We start from the raw sequence: 22066 nt of genomic DNA on the forward strand, positions 1-22066 counted from the left end.
GATACTCTTTTGTCGTAAGTCAAATTGCGTACGGCTTTTCCACTGAAAGATGGTTATTTTAGTCTATAAAGTTTTAAATATGGATATGTTTCTTACACAAACATGCCATTTCACTTCAGAAGGCCTTTATTAACACCTCTGAGCCGTGTAGATGCACTTTTATGGACTTTATAAATGAGGAAAAAATTCACTGCCTTTATAAAGCTTAGAAGCTTTTTTTAATATAACTGTATAACTTTGTATTCGTCTGAACGAAGAATGTCATATACAACTATAGGATGACTTGAGGGTGAGTAAATCATGGGCTAATTTTCATCTTTGGGTGAACTAACCCTTTAATCTACTATTAATGGCAAAATGAAATACCGGTAATGTAGGTTTGCATATCATCAGACTGTAAGAATGCTGTCTGTTCTTATAGGATCATCAAACCATCCTGCGAGCGTGGGCTGTGAAAGACTTTGCTCCAAACTGTCCTCTATATGTCCAGATTCTCAAACCTGAGAACAAATTCCATGTCAAATTTGCAGGTGAGTCTTTTCCCATCCAGAGGTCAGTTCATTTCACATGCCGTTAGTAAACATTCATATGTCCTTCACAAATCTAATTCTATCATTTTTGTCCTAAACGTCCTTTGAATTAATTTTTATTATATACAGTCCATTTTACTTTTTTACTTAAAAAACAACTATTTTTGTCAAACATTTAAATGTATTTTGATTTATAAACATGAAATGCGGCAATAAAAGTGTGAAATATAAAAAATGTCCTGACGATTAGACATGGGCGTATGTGTATCAGCCATCTGTTGGCAGTTATTGTGGTATATATCATTGTGTTTGCTGTATGAATAATAAACATAAATCCATTGTAAGATTCTACACTCTCTGCCTTCTAAGTTACACATCCTCATTGAAGTGTTTAATGGTTATAAGTATCCGCTTTGTACATGTAGCATGGCCTCCATCTCTCAGGTCACTGCATTTGCATTTACATGTGCTAATTTAGCAGAAGAAATTAAGTATAAGAGGAATTTCAGTTATGACAACTCTTGGAGTGAATACATTTCAACCAGCATTTGTTGGCATGGTGCATGAAATATACTGTACATAGGCTTGGTTTTGGCCAACAAGATCCGCTATGGTGCTGCTGAGCAAATACAATCATTTGTTCTGCTGATTCAAAATACCAAACAAAGGAAAGGCTGCTGCAAGAAATGGAAGAACCCCCGTAGCAGAAGTCTACAGGTGGTGCTAGGGAGGAGGAGGGATGTCAGAAGCTTTCATATTGCGCAGTGTGCCCATCGCAGACTGGGGTATGGTTTTGTGGTTTTGTGGATTGGCTGGTGCCGTGGCAATGAAAGAACCAGTGTTCATTAGAGTTTCATTCCTGAACTATATATTAATATGCCCCTTTGTGTGCTATAAAATCATGTGGTAATTCCAAAATAAATGTCAATTCTAACACCTTGAGAAAGGTAAGGAGAAAGGAAAAAAATATGTTTAACTCACTGGAATATTGAAACTACTAACAATTAAAGCAAGTTGTTTAGGTTCTCTTTGTCTGTGTTGCACTGGATTATATTCTAGATCCACATGTTCAGAAAGGAGTCATCCACTGCAATATAGCACTAGAATTGTATTAGATTAACCGTTCAGTATTTTTGTGTTTTGGATGAAATGGGCTTTACAAATTATTCAGAAGTTAATACTGGTTGTGATATTAAGATTTTTTTCTACAGTATTTGGTAAATGTAAAATATACTTTTAAATTATCCTTTTTGGATCCGAAAAAACTGGTATATGATTGTAATGATTGTTGGGGTTTATATTTTCTTAGCCTCACCAAAAGAAAAGTCTAGTTAACTTTATCAATTGCTTTTTTCGGCATCTATAGCTAAGGGGAAAAAAAAAATGTTTTCCCCTAGATATATACATTACATTAAAATGACTATGTATGTCACTTGAACAGTGTCTGCCAGTAATGAACCAATTTGATCTGAATAAATAAGATGACTCATTGGAGTGTTAATGCTAGCTGTTCTGATGATGTTGATGCCATGTTGATTAGTGATGCGGGGTGCTAACGTTGGATTTTTCTGTTCAGCTTTAGAAGTGCTGAGATTGGGCCAGTGCACACATTAGGTGGAACTTACTAAAAACTTAATTAAAAACTTAAAGTGTTTTTAATTGCATAATGTCTGCAACAGAACTGTTTATAGAATTCAGAAAGTCCATCTGCCCAGCAAGCAATAGTCATAATTTTACAATTAGTTAACTATAGACTCAATATAGTCCCTCTAGGAGTAACCCACTTGTAGCCAAAATAACCTTGAATTTGGTCGGTTTTGCCATAATAACTTGCGAGATGTATGATATTTCATCATGTAAGCAAAGTCAACAGTGATTACAAGGTTTTTGGTTTCATTTATTTGACATGTTCATGTTCTAGATTAATCTAGTCTTGGTCTATGGTTAGACGGCTATTCAATTTTCACTGACAGCCCAAATTTTGCCTTGTTTTAGCCTAGATATCTTTGTTTGGACAGCTATTAGACATCTTTTAAATGCAAAATTGCTTGCTGGGTGTGCTTAGTGTTTGGAGAGTTGTTTTGTTGAAATGAATACATTTCTAATGTACGATATGGGGTTATTCGATATCAGATTGTTGTATTATATTTTATTATATTATATTGTTCTCACATAGATTATGTGTAGGTATCTTTTGTTTACTAGATCATGTGGTGTGTGAAGAGGAGTTCAAGTATGCCATGCTGGCCCTCAACTGTGTGTGTCCAGCCACCTCCACACTGGTCACACTGCTGGTGCACACGTCTCGTGGACAGTGAGTACCGGTGTCTTTCCTCTTTCATTTAGCACTGATGTACGAGAAGTGTTTCCTGAAATGCTGTTTACTTTATTGAAGGATTTACTAATGGATAATGGCCCCTCGCATAACCTTTTCAGTCCTGTGGTCCCTTACAAATAATAGTGTCACAAATAATTAGGCAGAGCGGATTTGCCAGGAGAGCCGATCAATGGCATTAAACTTTCAGTGATCATTTGTCAGAGGGAGACTGAACTTGCGGGTACCTGAACTTAACCCATTTCATAAAGAAAACTCAAAGGATCCCAATTTAAAAGTAATATCACAGTTGTTTAGAGTGTTATCTTTGTGCTTGCATTTGAACTGTGTGCTTGGGGTTTCAGGGAGGGACAGACATCTCCAGAACAGTGGCAGAGGACGTATGGCCGCTGCTCTGGGAATGAAGTTTACCACATCCGTTTGATTGACAGCAAGTTCTTTGGCGAATATGACGGGAAGAGTTTCACTTACGCCTCCTTCCATGCGCATAAAAAGTGAGTGATTGTGGAACATTTATGTATTAATTGACTGAGCATGCTTGTATTTTACACATTTTTTTCACTGTTGCCACTTTGCACCAATGTTTGCATTTTATACCATTTTGAATTTTATTTATGATGTTTTTAACCACATTTCCTACTTACACCAGCATTCAAAAGGTTTGGGTCGGTACGATTTTTTAAATATTTTTGAAGCAGTCTCACATGCTGTATTAATTTGATCAAAAATACACTTATTTGTTTTTAGTAACCTAAACTTAATTTGCTGTATTTACCCAATTGATTCGTCTGATGTACAGTACTGGTCAAGTTTAGAATCCTTTCTATGTTTTATGTTTTTGATCAAACAAATCATGATTTGTTTGTTTAGCACATCCCACAGATGCTCGATTGGATTGAGATCTGGGGAATTTGGAGGCCAAGTCAAAACCTCAAACTTATTGTTGTGCTCCTCAAACCATTCCTGAACCATTTTTGCTTTGTGTCAGGGCACATTATCCTGCTGAAAGAGGCCACAGCCACCAAGAAATACTGTTTAACTTCTTGAGCAATTTGAGCTACAGTAGCTCATCTGTTAGATCAGACTGGTCAGCCTTCTCTCTTCACGTGCATCAATGAGCCTTGGCCACCATGACCACTTTTAATAAATTCTGACCACTGCAGACTGGGAACACCTCACAAGAGCTGTAGTTTTGGAGATGCTCTGACTCAGTCATTTAGCCATCACAATCTAATTTATTCCCTTCACCTGTCAGTGATCATACTGTTATGCCTGATTAATGTATTGCCATATGCACTTCTTCTTAGATGATGTGTTTTATTGGCTCCGGCTTTAAAATGGCAATAAAGTTGAATGTAATATAATAAAAAATCCCTTACGCAGGAACAGGATGTAGATCCTCCCAAATAAAGATAGAATGCTTTTCTCTCTTTAACACACACATAATTGTCTTTTCCTTAGGTACGGTGTCTGCCTAATAGGCACGAAGAGAGAAGACAATAAGAGCATACTACTGAACCCCGGCCCTCGCCACATCATGTCTGCCACAGATACCTGCTACTACATTAACATCACTAAGGAGGAGAACTCTGCGTTCATCTTCAAACAGGAGGAGAAGCACAGCAAAGGGCTGTCGGCCACCGGCGTATATGACGCTCCTTCTCGTCTCCCAGTGCAAAGCATCATCGCAAGCATGGGTGAGGGAACCTTCCTGAAAGTGATGTAACTAACAGAAGTCTTCAAACTTTTAATAATCAAACTAAGGGTTGAATTTTAAAAAAAGGTTTCTTTATAGATGCAGTATGTAATTTCTGTGACACTAGCAGCACCAAGCAGTACTTCAAAAATTATGACTGATTTAAACATTAATGGTGTTGTTATTGTTTCATAACAGCCTAAACAAATTTAATTTGTACACATCAGTGCAGCCGCAGGGTTGGTTTAATGCAATTTCCATATGGTTGCCATATGCCAGTTAGTGGTGTGAAAATAGCACTCAGAAGCAGCGGTAGCAGGGTGATTTTATCAAAATATGGAAGGATTTTTAAGTCATGCTCATGATAAAATATACTTTCTTTTATTGTTTTTTCCTTTGTTGAAGTTGATCAGTCTACTTCATATGGTAAGTCTGAGCATGTGGTTTTCATAGCAAATCACAGTTAAAGCTGCAGTCCGTAACTTTTTTTTGGTTAAAAATGATCTAAAATCAATTTTTGTTCAAGTACATAACCAACCAGTGTTCAAAACTATCTCCTTACCTTAGCCCCATTCATAATGGTAAGCTTGTAATAATGTGCTATAATTTGAGTGGTAATGGTAGCTTTCCTTTGGACTTTCGAGCATGGCGCTGTTCATCTTTGTGTCATTACATCACGTCCAGCTAGTAGTCTGTCGCATGTGAGGATGCTGCAGGTGGCGGATCATTTAAAGCCATTTCTCACTGCAGCTAGAATAACTAAACATTTTGATGGAGGATTGTAATCCAGAAAGATCTAAACAACAATCTTAAGTGACAACTGGAGAGTCACCCATAGTCAAAACAAAAGATTAGACTGTACAGAAATTTTAATATTCTATAGGTAATGCTAATACACACTAAATAAACATAGTCACGTAATGCTGACATTGGTAACATTAACACTTTGAGACCAAAGTATAACAATAATAATAATTTGCACAGTTTGATGTGATATGAGCTAAGCAATCATTAGATTTAATAATCACCGTTGATAGCACATTGTTTTTTTTCTCAGTTGTTCAGAACAAAAGTGACAGACATGTTACTTGTTCAGATGACATCTTTCGGTTAAAATTCTTATTTTTTTTCATACTAGAATCTGTGATTCTGAGGTACATTATCTACAACGGTGTGGTGAATGAATGACAACCACATATACACTCTTAGAAAAAAAGGTTCTTAAAAGTGTCTATCAGCACTACATATTTGGAACCCGTAAATGATTCTATATAGAACCCCTTTTAAGGGGGTGAAACACTCAGTTTCAGTCAATCTCATGTCAATCTTGAGTACCTATAGAGTAGTATTTCATCCTTCATATCTCCGAAAAGACTTTAGTTTTATTATATTTATAAAAGAAATATGGGCTGTACCGAGTCTTTCCGGAAAAAACCGAGCGCCTGGAGGAGTATCGTGTGGACGGAGCTAAAAAATGACGATCGCGAACAAAGCGGTGACGTCCTCAAGCGTGGAGAAACCCATGGCTATCTCAGCTAATACATATATGATCCATAATCAAATCTGAGGCTGAAATAAATTGAACAGGAGAAACAGCAACAGCAGGCTGTCCGTCTCTGTGATATGTACTGCATTTAGTGGCCTGTCAACATTTGCACTTGTTTATGAGTTTATGAGGACATAATTCGGTTTATGGACTATTGTATGCGTCTAAACCTTAGCAGTAGCAAGCGAAACGGTTTTGCACGTCAGACTAGTGTAACGTTATACATAGAACAACAATGGAGTAACCGTTAGCGCATTTGAATGACGAAGCACGCGATCGTGTCGTTTACTGATGTTTACTCACGTGAAGATAGCCAACAGCACAGACATTTGAAGCAGTTTTACTCACCGGCTGCTTCCAAAGCAGGACCGAACCTTTATCGCTGGGACTGTTCCATCAAAAACACACTTCTTTGGTATGATTTGGTAAAGTCCTGTGACAGCAGTGGCGTGGAAATCCACTTTGCGACGCGACTGAAGCGATGTTGTGAAGCTTCCCGTCATTTCTGCTCTTAAATCGGTTCAAATGCAGTGCTGCCTTCCCGGAATGCTGTGCTGAAGCGTTGAAGTTGCTTGATGTCACTCATAGGAATAAAGTGGAGCGCGGCACGCGACATAAGTGTTCACAGACAACTGGATCTGCACCTAAGAGAGTGTTTATGGGCGTGCATTTCCTCTCTCTCCCTCTAGTCACACGCGCGCGCGCACCCTACCGAGAGAAGAGCCCGTACGGCCTATACAAGGACCTTCCGCTCTTATTAACGTCAAGTCGACCCATACTCAAAAAAAACTCTCCGAAACTTGTGAGAAACCGGAAGGAGTATTTTTGACACAGAAATACTCCATCAAATGTCCAACATTAGTTTTTGAAATTTTGTCTATGTTTAGGATGGGAATCCAAGTCTTTAACAGTGTAAAAAGCTCAGTATGCATGAAACAGCATTTCCCCCCCCCCCCCCCCCCCCTTTTTACCATAAAAGGTTATTTGGAGTTGAGTCAATTCCAAAGAACCTTTTATGGTAAAAAGGTTCTATAATGACAAGAAAGAACCCTTTTGGCACTTAAAAAGGGTTCTATATAGAAACTTTTAGGGGTTCCAAAAGTGTAGCGCTGATAGAACCTTTTCTTCTAAGAGTGTACTCCTCAAAACTTTTAAATTAATTCCAATGCACAACCCACGTAAAGATGATAACGCCGCAAAAAACTGCAATTGCTGGTTTCAAACAGAGATGGCGACAAAGAGGCAAAACTTATGGACTGCAGCTTAAAATCATAAGACACAGTTAAATCATAAGACATCATTATTGGATGTCTGTGTAAATGTTAACATTTACAGAAACCTTTCTCTCCCCTTCATTCCCGTTAGGAATTCACAGGTCAAGTCTTTTGTCCTGCAAGCTGTTTTACCTAGAAAAATGAAGATATTTTTTATTGTTTATTTTTTTCCAATTGGGCTTGGTAACTGCACCTGCATGTGTAAAATATCCCCGGACTACTCTCTAACATCATAAAATATATATAAGCAATTAGTCCATTATGTTTGTTTCACAGATTTTTTTCTCTCTCCACAACTGCCCTTAACATTTGCAGCAGAACAATCTTCTGCAGAACAGCAGAATTTTCCTTCAGAAAATTGTCTTCCCTTCAGCATTTCTGAATTAAACCTCACGGTGCTTAACGATTTTGGTTGCAAAGCACTGATTTGAAATATGCAAATCAGTGTTTACTCATAAAAAGCAATAAATCAGGGTTGAGGTCAACTTCAGTACGTTTAAGAAATACATTAAACATTCATACCCTCTACTCTATATGTAGGCCAATTGTCCTAATAATTTAAACAAATTTGTCATGTTTTTGATCATGCGCTTGTACAAAGGAACTGGAATTGACCTAAATTCTGAGTCATGTCGGCAGAAATTGATGTTCATGATGCAATATTTCTTTGACCGTTTTCATTGCACTCAGATTTGCACAAAAGAAGCTGACATATCAGATCAGACAACAGATTTTAGATAGTTTGTTTCACCGGTGAACACATCTATGAGTTTCCTCATCCTGCACCTTCCCAAAACCACTAAAAGGAAAATATCCTCTCTCATGGCTCATTTGTGTTGTATTTCAGGAACTGTGGCCATTGACCTGCAGAATCCAGATCCCCCGGCTGACAGCAGTAAATTGGCTCTGCCCACGGAGAACGGAGCCGGGAGTCGTAGACCCAGCATTGCCCCTGTGCTGGAGATCGCAGATTCATCTGCCATCCTTCCTTGTGATCTTCTCAGTGACCCCTCAGAAGATGAGAACAACCAATCAGATGAGGAAGGAGCACCGGCCATAGAGTAAATGATTTTGTCTATAGTACAAAATTAATGAATTCTCTCAGGGGGAAGGCTCAGAGATGAGCCTTATATCATAAGGCTTGTTGTGGAGAGCTGTGCTATTACTTACTACTTATTACTACAATACATAAAAAGGGATAATAAAATGGCCAATGGATGATAAAATGGCCAATAAAATCCTATACACTTACATTAAAAAGTTTGGGGTCGTTATAAATGTTAAACTGTTTTGAAAGAAGTGTCTTCTGCTCAGCAAGGCTGAATTTATTTGATTAGAAATACAGTAAAAGATTAATACTATGAAATATATATATATATATATATATATATTATTAATAATAAGAGAACAGAATTTATTTTAGAATTGTCTATTTGATACATTTAATACATCCTTACTGAATGAAACTATTAAAGGGTTAGTTCACCCAAAAATGAAATTTATGTCATTAATGACCAACCAGCTGATGTCACATATGGACTACTTTGATGTTTTTATTCCCTTTCTGGACATGGACAGTAAAGTGGGCATTGACTGCATATGCTCTGGGACTAAAATATAAAATATCTTAAACTGTGTTCCGATGATGAACGAAGGTCTTACGGGTGTGGAACGACATTAGGGTGAGTCATTAAAGGATTAGTTCACCCAAAAATGAAGTCGTTGGACACCCGTAACACCTTCGTTCATCTTCGGAACACAAATGAAGATATTTTTGTTGAAAGCTGATGACTGAGAAAGGCTTCAGAAAGGCCTCCATTGGCATTCAGTACATTCCCACTGACCCACTCACAAGACCCATAAAAGGCACTAAAGACATCTTTACAACGTCCATCTCACTAAAGGGGCTGTACAATAATGTTACAATGCGACTGCCAAATGCCATAATGTTATAATGTTATTGTGCGCACAAAAATCCAAATAACGACTTTATCCACTAAGTTATTGACATGAACTCGACGCATGTGTGAGAATATGATGCAGCTCCACCGCTCAATACATGACCTGGAAGAGGAGGAGCGCAGCTATCGCGTGAGTTCACGTCCGAGACCTACACGGAAGACAATAACTTGGTGGTTAAAGTCATTATTTTGATTTGTTTTCCTTTAAATAATATATAAAAATCGTATCCCAATTACTTACTAGTTATTTCCTAACTGTGCACTTTCTCTAGTGTGGATGTTGAATTACATTTAATAGCTTTCAGGACAATTGGATGAACCTTAGACATATTCGTTTCTATCAGCCTTACAGCGGACATGCTGCAGAATAATTACAGCGTCTGATAATGTCAGTCTGAGCCGGAGGAGACAGTTATCTCCCTCTCTCTCTCTCTCTCTCTCTCTCTCTCGCTCTCGCTCTCGCTCTCGCTCTCGCTCTCGCTCTCGCTCTCGCTCTCGCTCTCGCTCTCGCTCTCTCTCGCTCTCTCTCGCTCTCTCTCGCTCTCTCTCGCTCTCTCTCTCTCTCTCTCTCTCTCTCTCTCTCTCTCTCTCTCTCTCTCTCGCTCGCTCTCTCTCTCTCTTATATGGGGGTTAATAGGGACTTTCCATAGACATAGTGATATTTACACTGTACAAACCATATATTTTATCCCCTGACCCTAAACACAGTCCTCAAAGAAAACAATGATTTCCTCATTGGATTTCCAAGCTGTTTTCCTCATACCAACAAATGTTCCCACAAGGTCAAAGATTTCTATTCTACTGGGGACATTTTATCCTCATAATGTAGGGTTTACCAGGACAACACCATTGATAAAGACATTGACAAATCTCTTAAAGAACAGCATTGAGACTTTCTCGCCGCAGGACTTTGTTCTGCTCCTGTGTCTCCTAATGCTTCCTCTGGTGAACAGAATGAGTTGGTGAAGATCCCTGCTGTACGGAGCTGCTGAATGTTCAGTGCACTCACAGCGCCCTCTAATGATCATTTATAAATGCTTTAAAAAATAAAGCCTTTGTGGATTGATTGATTGATGTCAACCGGGGGTTCATGTTCTGTATATTCTGTGTATTTTGAATAGAAGAATCACACTCATGAGCTTTGATATATGCTTCTACTTTTTCAAGGTGCATTAAAGGGTACCCTCCAAACTCACCTTACATTGGAAGCTCCCCAACTCTTTGCCACCTTCTGCAACAAAAGGCGCCATTTTGTTGTTTACGACTTGACAAGGTGCGTGTGTAACTCTTAATTCACCCTGAAATACTGATATTCCAGTTCAGTTTTATTCATTGTTAAGGGGTAGTTTAATGAAAGAGAAATCCCAGCAAGCAAATTTGCATTTAAAAGATGTCTAATAGCCATCCAAATAAAGATGTCTAGGCTAAAACAAGGCAAAATTTGGGCTGTCAGTTAATTTTTTTTACAGACGTCTAGCCATAGCCTAATAAAAGATTAGTCATCTAGAACATGAACATGTCAAAGACTAATTAGGTTAACAAAGATTAACAGAGTAAAAAAGAGTAAATGAAACCAAGCACCTTGTAATCACTGTTGGCTTTGCTTGCATGATGAAATATCATATTTTGTGTGTGTGTGTGTGTGTGTGTGTGTGTGTGTGTGTGTGTGTGTGTGTGTGTGTGTGTGTGTGTGTGTGTGTGTGTGTGTGTGTGTGTGTGGTAAAGTCTGTATTTTAAAAATAAAGGTCATTTTACATACATTTCACATACTATTTATTTATGTTTACTTCCTTTTCATTATGGTTATGTTTATCGATTGCAACATTTCATGATGTTTTCAGCTCCATATTATATTTCCTTGCTTTATCTTGTACACTACATTTTATTTAAGGTATTTCAGATCATATTTTATTTCATGACTTGTTTATTTATTAATGCGGCAACACTTTACAAAAAGGTTTTGTTAGTTAACATTAGTTAACTGCATTAGTTAACATAAACTAAGCATTAACAATACTTCTGCAGCATTTATTATTCTTTATTCGTTTTAATTTCAACATTCGCTATACATTCATATATTAGTAAAATTGTATTTGTTAACATTAGTTAATGCACTGTGAAATAACATGAACAAACAGTAAACAGAAAGTTTTTTATTGTGTTATTATTATTTTTTATTGTGTCAAAGATTAACAAACAGAGTAACAAATGTACTGCTCATGGTTAGTTCATGCTAGTTAATGTTTACAAATGAAGCCTTATTCTAAATTGTTACCATTAATGCTTTTACTTTTATTTATTTACTGCAACATAATAGTTTAACAATATTCTATGTTTAATATTTAAACCTATCAATTTAATTATATATTAATTTAATTTAGCCACCTAATTCAGTCAATACATTTCAAATTGATGTCTTATATCATCAATTATTCCAGTCCATCATGAGTTTTACTTGTGTTTGATTCAGGGTTGTCGACACAATAGTTTTGAAGATGCCAAGGCGTATGGTTTCAAGAACAAGTTGATTATCGTTTCGGCTGAGACAGCAGGAAATGGCTTGTACAACTTTATAGTGCCGCTGCGTGCCTATTACCGACCCCGGAAGGAGCTGAATCCCATTGTGCTGCTGTTGGACAATGCGTAAGTGAACTGCCTCATCAGTTTTCCACCATATGTCGCTGTTCATGGTGATGACTTTAGACTTAGATAGTCAGGCAGAAGCATTACTTACCAGACTTCAGCACTTAAAAATACTTCCAGGCACATCTCCATAAAAACAAATTTCACACTCTAACATGCGTTATATGGAAATTGCTGTTTAATTTATATCTTAATGTGTTATCATGCTCTCTAATGCAATATTACATTTAGAAGTGTTACACTATATTGCCAAAAGTATTGGGACCCCCCTCCAGATCATTGAATTCAAGTGTTCCAATCACTTCCATGTGATATCCAATCATTTACAGGTGTATAAAATCAAGCACTAGGCATAGGCTACAGACTCTTCTACAAATATTTGTGAAAGAATGGGTCGCTCTCAGGAGCTCAGCGACTTCAGATTAGCTCAAGAACAGTGTGTAGAGAGCTTCATGGAATGGGTTTCCATGGCTGAGCAGCTGCATCTAGTGATGGGCAGACCGAGGCTTCATGAAACACTGAAACGGTTGACACAAATGTGCCGTATTGTGTTGAAGCTTCGAAACAATCCAACACCCGTCTCCACAGTGACACCTGCTGGTCAGAACAGTGTAAATGCTACATAAGCCCAGGCCAAACCTTATGGGCCAAACATGCATTAAAAACATTTTACAAATCTACAGCAAATGTTTTATTAAAAATAAAACCTTTGAAATGAAATGAACTAATCATCTAATAAAATGAATTATTAAGTGTCTATATGTTCTTTTATCATTTGTCAGAGCTTGTTTTGTTTGTTTCATGGATGGATCCAATAAACAGGCCAACATGACTATGAACTACTATTATTCATTTTAAGTAGACTAAAGTCTAATTAAAACGTCTATAAATGTATAAAACTGATCTGAGATCAGATCTCAGTGGCTCATCATGATTCATGGGTTCATGGAGATCATCACCCCTAGCGGTGAACCATTGACATTTCCAAACGTTTCGAAACAATGATGACGTAACAAAGCCTCGTTTACTGAAATCACATGACTTTGGCAGATTGATAAGCAGAAACAGAAGATTTGTAAAGCTTTCCAACATGACTGCACACTAGTTGACAAAGCAAGGTCCAAAAAGACATCGATGAGAGTTTGGTATGGAGGACTATCAACTGTCCTGCCCTCAATCCGATAGAACACTTTTGGGATAAATTAGAGCGAAGACTGCAAGCCAGGCCTTCTTATCCAACATCTGACCTCACAAATGCGCTTCTAGAAGAATGGTCAGAAATTCCCATAAACACACTCCTAAACCTTGTAGAAAGCCTTCCCAGATGAGTTGAAGCTGTTATAGCTGCAAAGGGTGGGCCAACTCCATATGAAACCCTACGGATTAAGAATGGGATGCAATTAATGTTCATGTGCGTGGAAAAGCAGGCGTCCCAAAACTTTTGGCAAAATATGTTCATTACCCTCCACATATTCTTCCTTTCAGTAATGAAAAATTGTTTACTCATTTGTCATCATATTGTAGATTCTTCCTCAAAGTTTTCATGGCAACTCTAAGATGTGTTTTTTTTAAATTACCTGCTTATGCATTTTGCACAAGCTTTTACCCTGAGAATACATTTTATAAGGTTGTTTGTCAGTGCCAAACCTTTAAGAACTTTAAAACTGCAGCTGTGAGTGGATTATCATTGTCAAACTGCTCTTCCCCTCCATTTCCAGGCCTGAAAATCATTTTCTTGAGGCCATCTGCTGTTTCCCTATGGTGTACTACATGGCTGGTACCATAGACAAGTATGTCTTTAAATATTTCAGTAAACATACACATCATGAAATGGGATTTTGTCCTGCCTGAATGGTGGGTTTGTGCTGTTTTTGTGGTAGTTTGGATAACCTGCTGCAGTGTGGCATCATCTACGCTGATAACCTGGTGGTGGTGGATAAGGAGAGCACTATGTGTGCAGAGGAAGACTACATGGCAGACGCTAAAACCATAGTCAATGTGCAGACCATGTTCAGGTACGAACATTAATAACTTTATAACATTAATAACATTAATAACTAGCAAATAGATGTTTCTTTAGGCTGATGTTTTTTTTCATCTTCAGCTGGAAACAAGATGTCATTGTGTACTAATTACTTTGTTGGCTGAGTTTTCCCACAAAACATAATTTTTGTCTTTGTTCTGCTGTTATTGTGTCCTCTACTAGGTTGTTTCCTAGTCTCAGCATAATAACTGAGCTAACCCATCCTTCTAATATGAGATTCATGCAGTTTCGTGCCAAAGACTGCTACTCCCTGGCTCTCTCCAAACTTGAAAAGGTCTCATATCTTAACAGCCACACCATTTGACTTACACTGGGCTCCAAATGTCTGAGATGTGCTTTTGATTTGATTTTTTCATTTTTTTTAATTATTATTCATTATGATATTAATAATAGATTGATAGATCTGAAAAGAACGATTTAATTCAAGCTGTATGAACTCCGAAACCTCATATAATGGGGTTCACATGATCTAGAAATAGTGCAGAAATAATATTATTTCTAATATATATTTATTTTCGGATTTAAATTACAATTACGAGTTGTCAATGTGATCTTAGACTTTTGGACTCCACTAAGAATTTATCATTTTTCTTTCTTCCCATTAAACAATTAACTACTCTAACCGGGCCTGACATTAACATAATACCATTTCAAACTTTTCCATGACACAAAATAACTTTTCTTGATATTCCATTAGGAATCTGTCAAGTGATTCATAAGTATGATTTATTTGTGGTGATCGCATGCTTTACTGAAACTAAGATAATACTGCATTACTAATTGCCAGATGGTCTTAAAATCTCAGATCATCAGCAGTGGAACATTTCATCAATCTTTTGTTGTGATTTTTTCCCTTTTCTCCAGATAGAGAGAGATAAGGGCTCTAATCTGGCATTCATGTTCCGCCTCCCATTCGCTGCAGGCAGAGTGTTCAGTATCAGTATGCTGGACACTCTCCTTTACCAGGTGAGGAATAGATCAGATGTCAATTCTGCTAATTCTATACAAAATTATGAAAGTCTTGCTCTTTCTTGTGACCTTGTAATACACTAACATTCAAAATTGTGGGGGCAGTGCGAAGAAATAAATGCTTTTATTCAACAAGGACACATTACATTGACAATATTACTGTTTATTAATGTATCATTGGTTGAAATAAATGCAGTCTTGGGGAGCATAAGCGACTTCTTTCAAAACCATCGTACCGACCCCAAACATTTGAACTGTAGTGTGTGTGTGTACGTGTATGTATACACACACACACACACACACACACACACACACACTATATATATATATATATATATATATATATATATATATATATATATATATATATATATATATATATATATATAGGGTCGTTGGTATACATGTATAATTTGTCCTATTTTTAGAGAGACTATATGAAATATTTTCGACAAAAGTTAATGGTTATGAAACAACTTGATGAGCAGTCAATCATAAGCTGTATTCAAAATCATTCTCTATCCCTTACATTACTCCACTAATATAGTCTGCTTGAAGGAGTGAATGAAAGCGAATTCGGACACTGAGTGCGCTGCAAGTGCTCTTGCTTTTGCATAGTTTGTGCTTTCTGTTTAATAATCATTTCAAACAAGTAGCATGAAAGTAGCATGTTTAAACTTATTTAATAATTTAATAATAATTCAAAAAGTTCAAGACATTTTCTACAGTACTTGTATGATATTATGCTGTACCCAAAGGAGTTTGTAAAATGGATGGATAGCTGATTCAGCTGCGGGTGCCATCTTCTGGTGAGACGCAATAATTTATTCACCACACTATGGTGCATTATGGGTATCCTCTAGACATTGAGCATACATCAATTGTACACTCAGTATTGTGGTGCATTATGGGATTGAATGATTCGATAACGTCAACTATTCGGACACCACTAAAAATGAATGTCCTCTCAAATAGTATCCTATTTAAGGGTGTAGTGGGTGATTTTGGACTCATCCATACAGTGTCCTCCTTGCCTCTGTGACGGACTGCTCATCAAATGAAATACATTTGCAGTATTGATCCCCTCAGGCACTGTCTGTAGAAAGACTCTGGAGAGCCTTTAATGATTGTGTGAGGTCTGGAGATCATCTGTGTGCTTTCTGGAGAATGTTTCTGTATATCGTTTCTGTTTATCCTCTAGTCTTTTGTGAAGGACTATATGATTCTCATTGCAAGACTTCTGCTTGGTCTAGACACCACCCCGGGCTCTGGCTACCTGTGTGCTGTAAGTGTAAACACACACACACACCGACACACACATCCTCAGCAGCCAGTATACCTGGTATCAGTGCGTGCCATTGTTTTGCATGCATTACGCAAGCCATTGTTTGAGATAAAATGCACAAAGCTGGTTATTTGAACTTAGCCACCCACAAATCTGTTGGCACTGACAGCAGTGTTGAATTGAGACAGACGGTGTAAAAATAACATCACATGTCTTAAAGGCAGATTAGTATGTAATATGATGGGTGACTCTCATGAAATCTCCCACGAAATGTTATATTTCAGCCCAAACTCAACTATATATATATATATATATATATATATATATATATATATATATATATATATATATATATATATACTGATCAGGTATAATATTATTAGCACCTTCCTAATATTGTGTTGCACCATCGAGGCATGGACTCCACTAGACCCCTGAAGGTGTGCTGTGGTATCTGGCCTCAATATGTTAGCAGCAGATCCTTTAAGTCCTGTGAGTTGCGAGGTAGGGCCTCCATGAATTTGACTTGTTTGTACAGCACATTTCACTGACTTGTCTGAAAGCTCGATGAGCTCGTCTGTTTGATCAGACCACACTGGCCAGCCTTCGCTTCTTACGTGCATCAATGAGCCTTGGCCCCCTATGACCCATTCACCAGTTCACCACTGTAATGAACATTGAACCACTTTTGATAGACACTGACCACTACAGACCAGGAACACCCAACAAGAGCTGCAGTTCTGGAGATGCTCTGACCCAGTCGTCTAGCCCTTGTCAAACTTGCTCAAATCCTTACGCTTGCCCATTGTTCCTGCTTCTAGCACATCAAGGACTTTGAGGACAAAATATTAACTTGCTGCCTAATATATCCCACCCACTATGAGATGAAGAGATAATCAGTGTTATTCACGTCACCTGTCAGTGGTCATAATGTTATGCTTGATCTGTGTATAGTTACTATTTTTGGTAACCAGTTTAGTTGAGTAAAAATTTGCCCTGCATGTTAATGAATTGCACCCTTCACTTTTGAAACAGATGAAGGTTTCTGAGGAGGACTTGTGGATCCGGACGTACGGAAGACTATTCCAGAAGCTGTGTTCATCCAGTGCAGAAATTCCCATCGGGATATACCGCACTGAATCTCACATGTTCTCTTCATCAGAGGTAAGATGAGATTAAGAGAATGAGATCAGAGCATTCAGACAAGGCTGAATGCGCTCATTTTATACGGTTCATGCAGCTCCAGACGCTTGCAAGGCAGATATGATCTGTCACTGTGCCTTTACTTTATCTCATGCAGTGTTGAAGATTCACAGCTTTATTTTCAAAGGCAAAATCATGGCTTTGCTGGCTGCCTTTTTAACTGTGTTGTGACTTGAAGTTTTGTGAAATCCTCGTGTTAATCATTACTCATTTTGATCATTCAAAACTATTGTTTTTTTCCAGTTTAAGGATGTTAGCAAAGAGGTAAGAATACAGACTTCATTCCATTTCTCAACCGCATTCTCATATGTTAATGACATTATGCTATGTTTCAATGGATCATTGTCTGTCCTGTGTCATTTACTCTTTATATCACGCAATTGCGAGTTTATATATCAGAATTATGACTTAATAACTCTGTATATTTTTTTATTTAGTGGCGGAAACGGACTTCCATAGTTATCCTTACGAAGCAATTTGGTTTAAAAAAATAAAAAAAAGCAGTATTCTTATATAACTGTTAATTCTTATATGGGACAGAAACTGCACCTTAAATGAAGACAATGCTAAAAGCATCCTATCAGAACGTGAATTAGAGAAAGCTAAAAAAATGTCATTTTACTTAGTGCACCTTTACAGAGTAAATTGATTCGACAGATACAAAAAAGTACAACATAATGACTTCAGCCCTCAGACAATGAAATCATCAGCCCACCAGTTTAATCGCTGTTAACTTATTGACATCCCGCCGCCATTCTGACCAGTCTCAGGTGTCTGTGGAGGACTGCGAGGACCCGCGGGACCGCAGGGAATCCTGGAAAGAGAAAACCGCCCACAGAAACTCCACAGGGAGCGACCAATCAGAGCACCCACTCCTGCGGAAGAAGAGCATGCAGTGGGCGAGACGGCTGAGCAGGAAAAACACTAAACCACCCAGTCGAGCTGAACGCATCAATCAGCAGCGTCTGAACCTGTACCGTCGCTCAGAGAGACAAGAGCTGTCAGAGCTGGTGAAGAACCGCATGAAGCACTTAGGGCTGCCCACTGTAGGATACGGTGAGTTTGACAAGGGGAAGTGAGTATTTCCATTTGTGCCTACTAAAATATTGAAGATACTGGACTCTTGACATTGTGTCATTATAAATGTACTATGGCGAAGATCTGTTTTCACAGTGTTTCTCTTTGTAAATCATACAATCGTGTCCCCTGCATCAATCATTATTCTTCTGAAACATCCAGAAAACTACAAACTGAAATAGAAGTGATATATAGTTTACATGATAAATCATTGCATAAGGGAATATTTTTAATCTATCTAGGTTAAAGATCTAGAGTGGCATCAAATGGGCGAAAGCAAGAACGTCTGATGATCTGTATATTTATTTAATAAGTGATGTTTTTATTAACAAAATTTCGGGAGGAGCACGCTCAGATAATTACATTTTATTTAAATTTAATTATCTGAGTGTGTGTGTGTGTGTGACAGCACGCCAAATACGCATAATCTTTACTCTATTTAATTTGTTGTAAGTGTGAACTCGTGAATTGATTGAAGTAGTCTCAAACTGTTGGACCTCACTGTATGTCATAGATGTTCCTCAGAAGAAATGTTTCCCATATTATAGCAGGTGAATATGATTTATTTTTGAAGGATAATTCTTCTGTCAACTTCTGTCCTGCCTTGTCTTTTGCTCTGTATACACCTTTCTAGAAACCCCTCACTACTCACTTTCCATCCTCCATGTTGCAAAAAATCATTCTCACTAGTCGCTAGAGAAATACTGTTGAAAACTGAAAGTGAAGTGTGTAATTGTTTTTATGTTAAAGCCACTACATTTTACACCGAAATTACACACGTCATCTTTCGAAATGAGATGTAAACCATAGTTTTCTGTTAATAATGACATTGTATAGTGTTATAACTAATATAAACCTATAGTATAAAGTGATATACATGATATTTTGAGAATGTGTTTTTTGCAGAGTGAATTTTTCTTACTCTTTCTCTTTAAAAAGTGCTGCTTTCTCTCCTGCTTGCTTGACTTTTTCTTTCTTATCTCTTTCTGCTTTGGCCTTTTCCCACACGCTGTAGAAGACGTAGCTAATTTAACCGCAAGCGACGTGATGAACCGAGTAAATCTAGGATATTTGCAAGGTAAATCCACTCAACAACACCTGTTGTTCCTGTAGAATAAATTCCTGTAGATAGTCTTTTGATTGAGCTGAATGAAACCTGATGTTCTGGAGACTGATGTATAGGAAAATCCACTGCTCAGTTTGTCCAGTGACATCAATTGGAACAGCGTCCGCAGTCTGTATTTAATATGGTATGCACTATAAGTCATATACAGGATGCGTATTTTTGAAAATGTACCAGGTTTGTACATTTTTCTGGCAGACATTGAAAATGAAAATGTATAGTTTGACATTTTTTCACGATGACATCATCAGTAGGCTAGTCTGTGTCCAATGAGCCTTCCTCTTATCTTATTAAAAACAGACTGCAAGCTGCTGGCTATTGACATTATTATGACGCTGAACAAAACGAGGATGATTTAGAAACATGGCTGAACGACCCTTGCGCTTATCTGTAAAGCCAACTGATGTTATTATATTCAAATTTGAATTTATGTATAATTATTATTACACAGCTCACTGGAATACTCGATTCTAAATGGTCGAATGCGGCATTCTTTAATCCAATGTGCTTGTATAATGACCACATTTTGAGTCGTTTCAACTGAAATTAATTTTTCCACATCAATTTTTTGAAGTGGCCGTGTAATAAGCGGTATAATGCACAGTCAGCCACTCATTTTTGCAAAAAAATCATTTTGCGATGATGGCTGTACCTTATTCCGTACATATGCATAAATGCAAAAAGTATAGCGTTTTATTATAATTAAATACAATTATGAATAAAGTCTGTAACTTCATTCTGCATAGGCTATGTGTGGATGTAATGTATTTGCAGACTTTGTATTTTTCACGTGACTGTCAGCAACAATTTTTATGTTAATGCTTTTTTTCTTTTACCCAAATCAGCAGTATCACTCTTAACATTGTCTCATTATGTTTGCAAAAACATGCTCCTGATCATCAATGTCATCTGACAGCAGTGCTGACCTGTTTCTGAAATAATGAAGTCTGATTTTATAGTTAAATCAGTGATGTAGTTGTCTTTTTCTCCTCTGGTACGAACTGAAGAGGGTACTTACATGACAGAGGGTACTGCAGGTACTCACTGGCATATGAGCATTGATATAAGACATGATGAGTGAGGACTTTTGATTCCAGGATGCTTGGACAGAGTGGAGTAGAAAGCATTCAGTCATTGTCGGAAGGGTCCACCTAATGCAGGTATTTAGGTGCACACTTATAAGTCTGCTTGTACTGATCTACAGCATTGTTTTTTAAATTCTTTTTAACGGGGTGATACTGGGAGAAGTAACGAGTATTTGGGTTTCCCATTGGTGTAATTATTGAATTAGCATTTGGCTATTGACTCAATCAATACCCCAATCCCACATTACTAATGTTTTTTGCTTCACTCTGATTGGTCGAGCCTTGCCTTGGTGGGCCTGACAGATCTTCTAAGCATGCTTATATCTGTGTGTGTGTGTGTGTGTGTGTGTGTGTGTGTGTGTGTGTCACTGTTTGCTGACTTTGGGCTGTGTGTTAGCATGGCAACCGAGCAACGTTCATGGGGTCAGCTGTGATTATGATGCAGTAAACAGATGGATGGATGAATGTATGGATGGATGGATGGATGGATGGATGCGTGGGTGGATGCGGACCTTGTCTGCATGCGTCCGCGCATGGGGAGCGCTTGCGGTTGCATGGGCGTTCCGTAAATGCAGCCATGCCCTGTCAGTAACGGTTAGCCCTTCTCTCTCTTTTACCTGGCCTGGCACTATAAGTGGCTCAAACAGGTGGGTTTGGAGAAGCAGAGACACTTTGTCCCAGTCTTGAGTCCCCTTATTTCCAGAACTGCAAAGGTTTACACTTCTCATTCATTTACAAGCAGGTAAAATTCAATAAAGCCTCAGAAACCCAGCCAACAAAATCACAACACTGTGGGGTTACACAACTACTGCCTCCCCTTTTGACATTTTATTTAATATATTTCCCTAATTTTGTTGCATATTCTGGCTCAATTCAACAGTATAGAGTACCGGTAGTTTCATTATTTATAATAGAGAGTTGAGACAAAGATAAATGTTACAGATAATTTCTCAGAACTGTCACATGAATGTTTTTTTTTTATTATTAAGAACTGATACAGATTAAGTACGACAGTGATTTTTGTGTTTTGTTTCTCTTGCAGATGAAATGAATGATAATCAGAACACGTTGTCGTATGTGCTGATAAACCCTCCTCCGGACACCATTCTAGAGCTTAATGACATTGTGTAAGTGTCAGATATTAAAGCTGATTTGCAATTTCAAATTGCAAATGAAAACTCCAAAGTATTAGTATTCAAACTCAGGTCGGTCACATCACACTAAATCAACTATCCTCACTCACCAGCACGTCCTGATTTTGCAGAGTTAGACGTGTTCCTGGGTCAACATATTTT

General features: G+C 37.7%; 1 protein-coding gene across 20 annotated transcripts in view; it reads left to right on the forward strand.

Annotated features, from left to right (window-relative positions):
• The window catches only part of kcnt1b (potassium sodium-activated channel subfamily T member 1b), a 119219-nt gene that overhangs the window by 88293 nt on the left and 8860 nt on the right, over window positions 1-22066 (forward strand). For 4 of the 20 annotated variants that reach the window (XR_010904313.1, XR_010904319.1, XR_010904318.1 and 1 more), the window contains 18 exons: window positions 422-530; window positions 2718-2844; window positions 3210-3359; window positions 4327-4562; window positions 4967-4987; window positions 8229-8442; window positions 10510-10615; window positions 11813-11985; window positions 13704-13775; window positions 13866-14000; window positions 14192-14303; window positions 14894-14995; window positions 16200-16283; window positions 17319-17447; window positions 17730-17750; window positions 18251-18542; window positions 19579-19641; window positions 21407-21898. Coding sequence is in view for 11 of the 20 variants with exons in the window: in XM_067438089.1 (XP_067294190.1) it covers window positions 422-530; window positions 2718-2844; window positions 3210-3359; window positions 4327-4562; window positions 4967-4987; window positions 8229-8442; window positions 10510-10615; window positions 11813-11985; window positions 13704-13775; window positions 13866-14000; window positions 14192-14303; window positions 14894-14995; window positions 16200-16283; window positions 17319-17447; window positions 17730-17750; window positions 18251-18542; window positions 19579-19641; window positions 20694-20723; window positions 21407-21418; window positions 21814-21898 (2273 nt within the window). In the remaining 9 variants the exon portion in view is untranslated. Of the gene's footprint in view, window positions 1-421; window positions 531-2717; window positions 2845-3209; window positions 3360-4326; window positions 4563-4966; window positions 4988-8228; window positions 8443-10509; window positions 10616-11812; window positions 11986-13703; window positions 13776-13865; window positions 14001-14191; window positions 14304-14893; window positions 14996-16199; window positions 16284-17318; window positions 17448-17729; window positions 17751-18250; window positions 18543-19578; window positions 19642-20693; window positions 20724-21406; window positions 21899-22066 lie in introns of those variants that run through there. The other 16 variants (XM_067438089.1, XM_067438090.1, XM_067438091.1 and 13 more) reach the window with 16 other exon arrangements.

The sequence above is a fragment of the Pseudorasbora parva genome, chromosome 3 (assembly GCF_024679245.1).
Source record: "Pseudorasbora parva isolate DD20220531a chromosome 3, ASM2467924v1, whole genome shotgun sequence".
Lineage (NCBI taxonomy): Eukaryota > Metazoa > Chordata > Actinopteri > Cypriniformes > Gobionidae > Pseudorasbora > Pseudorasbora parva.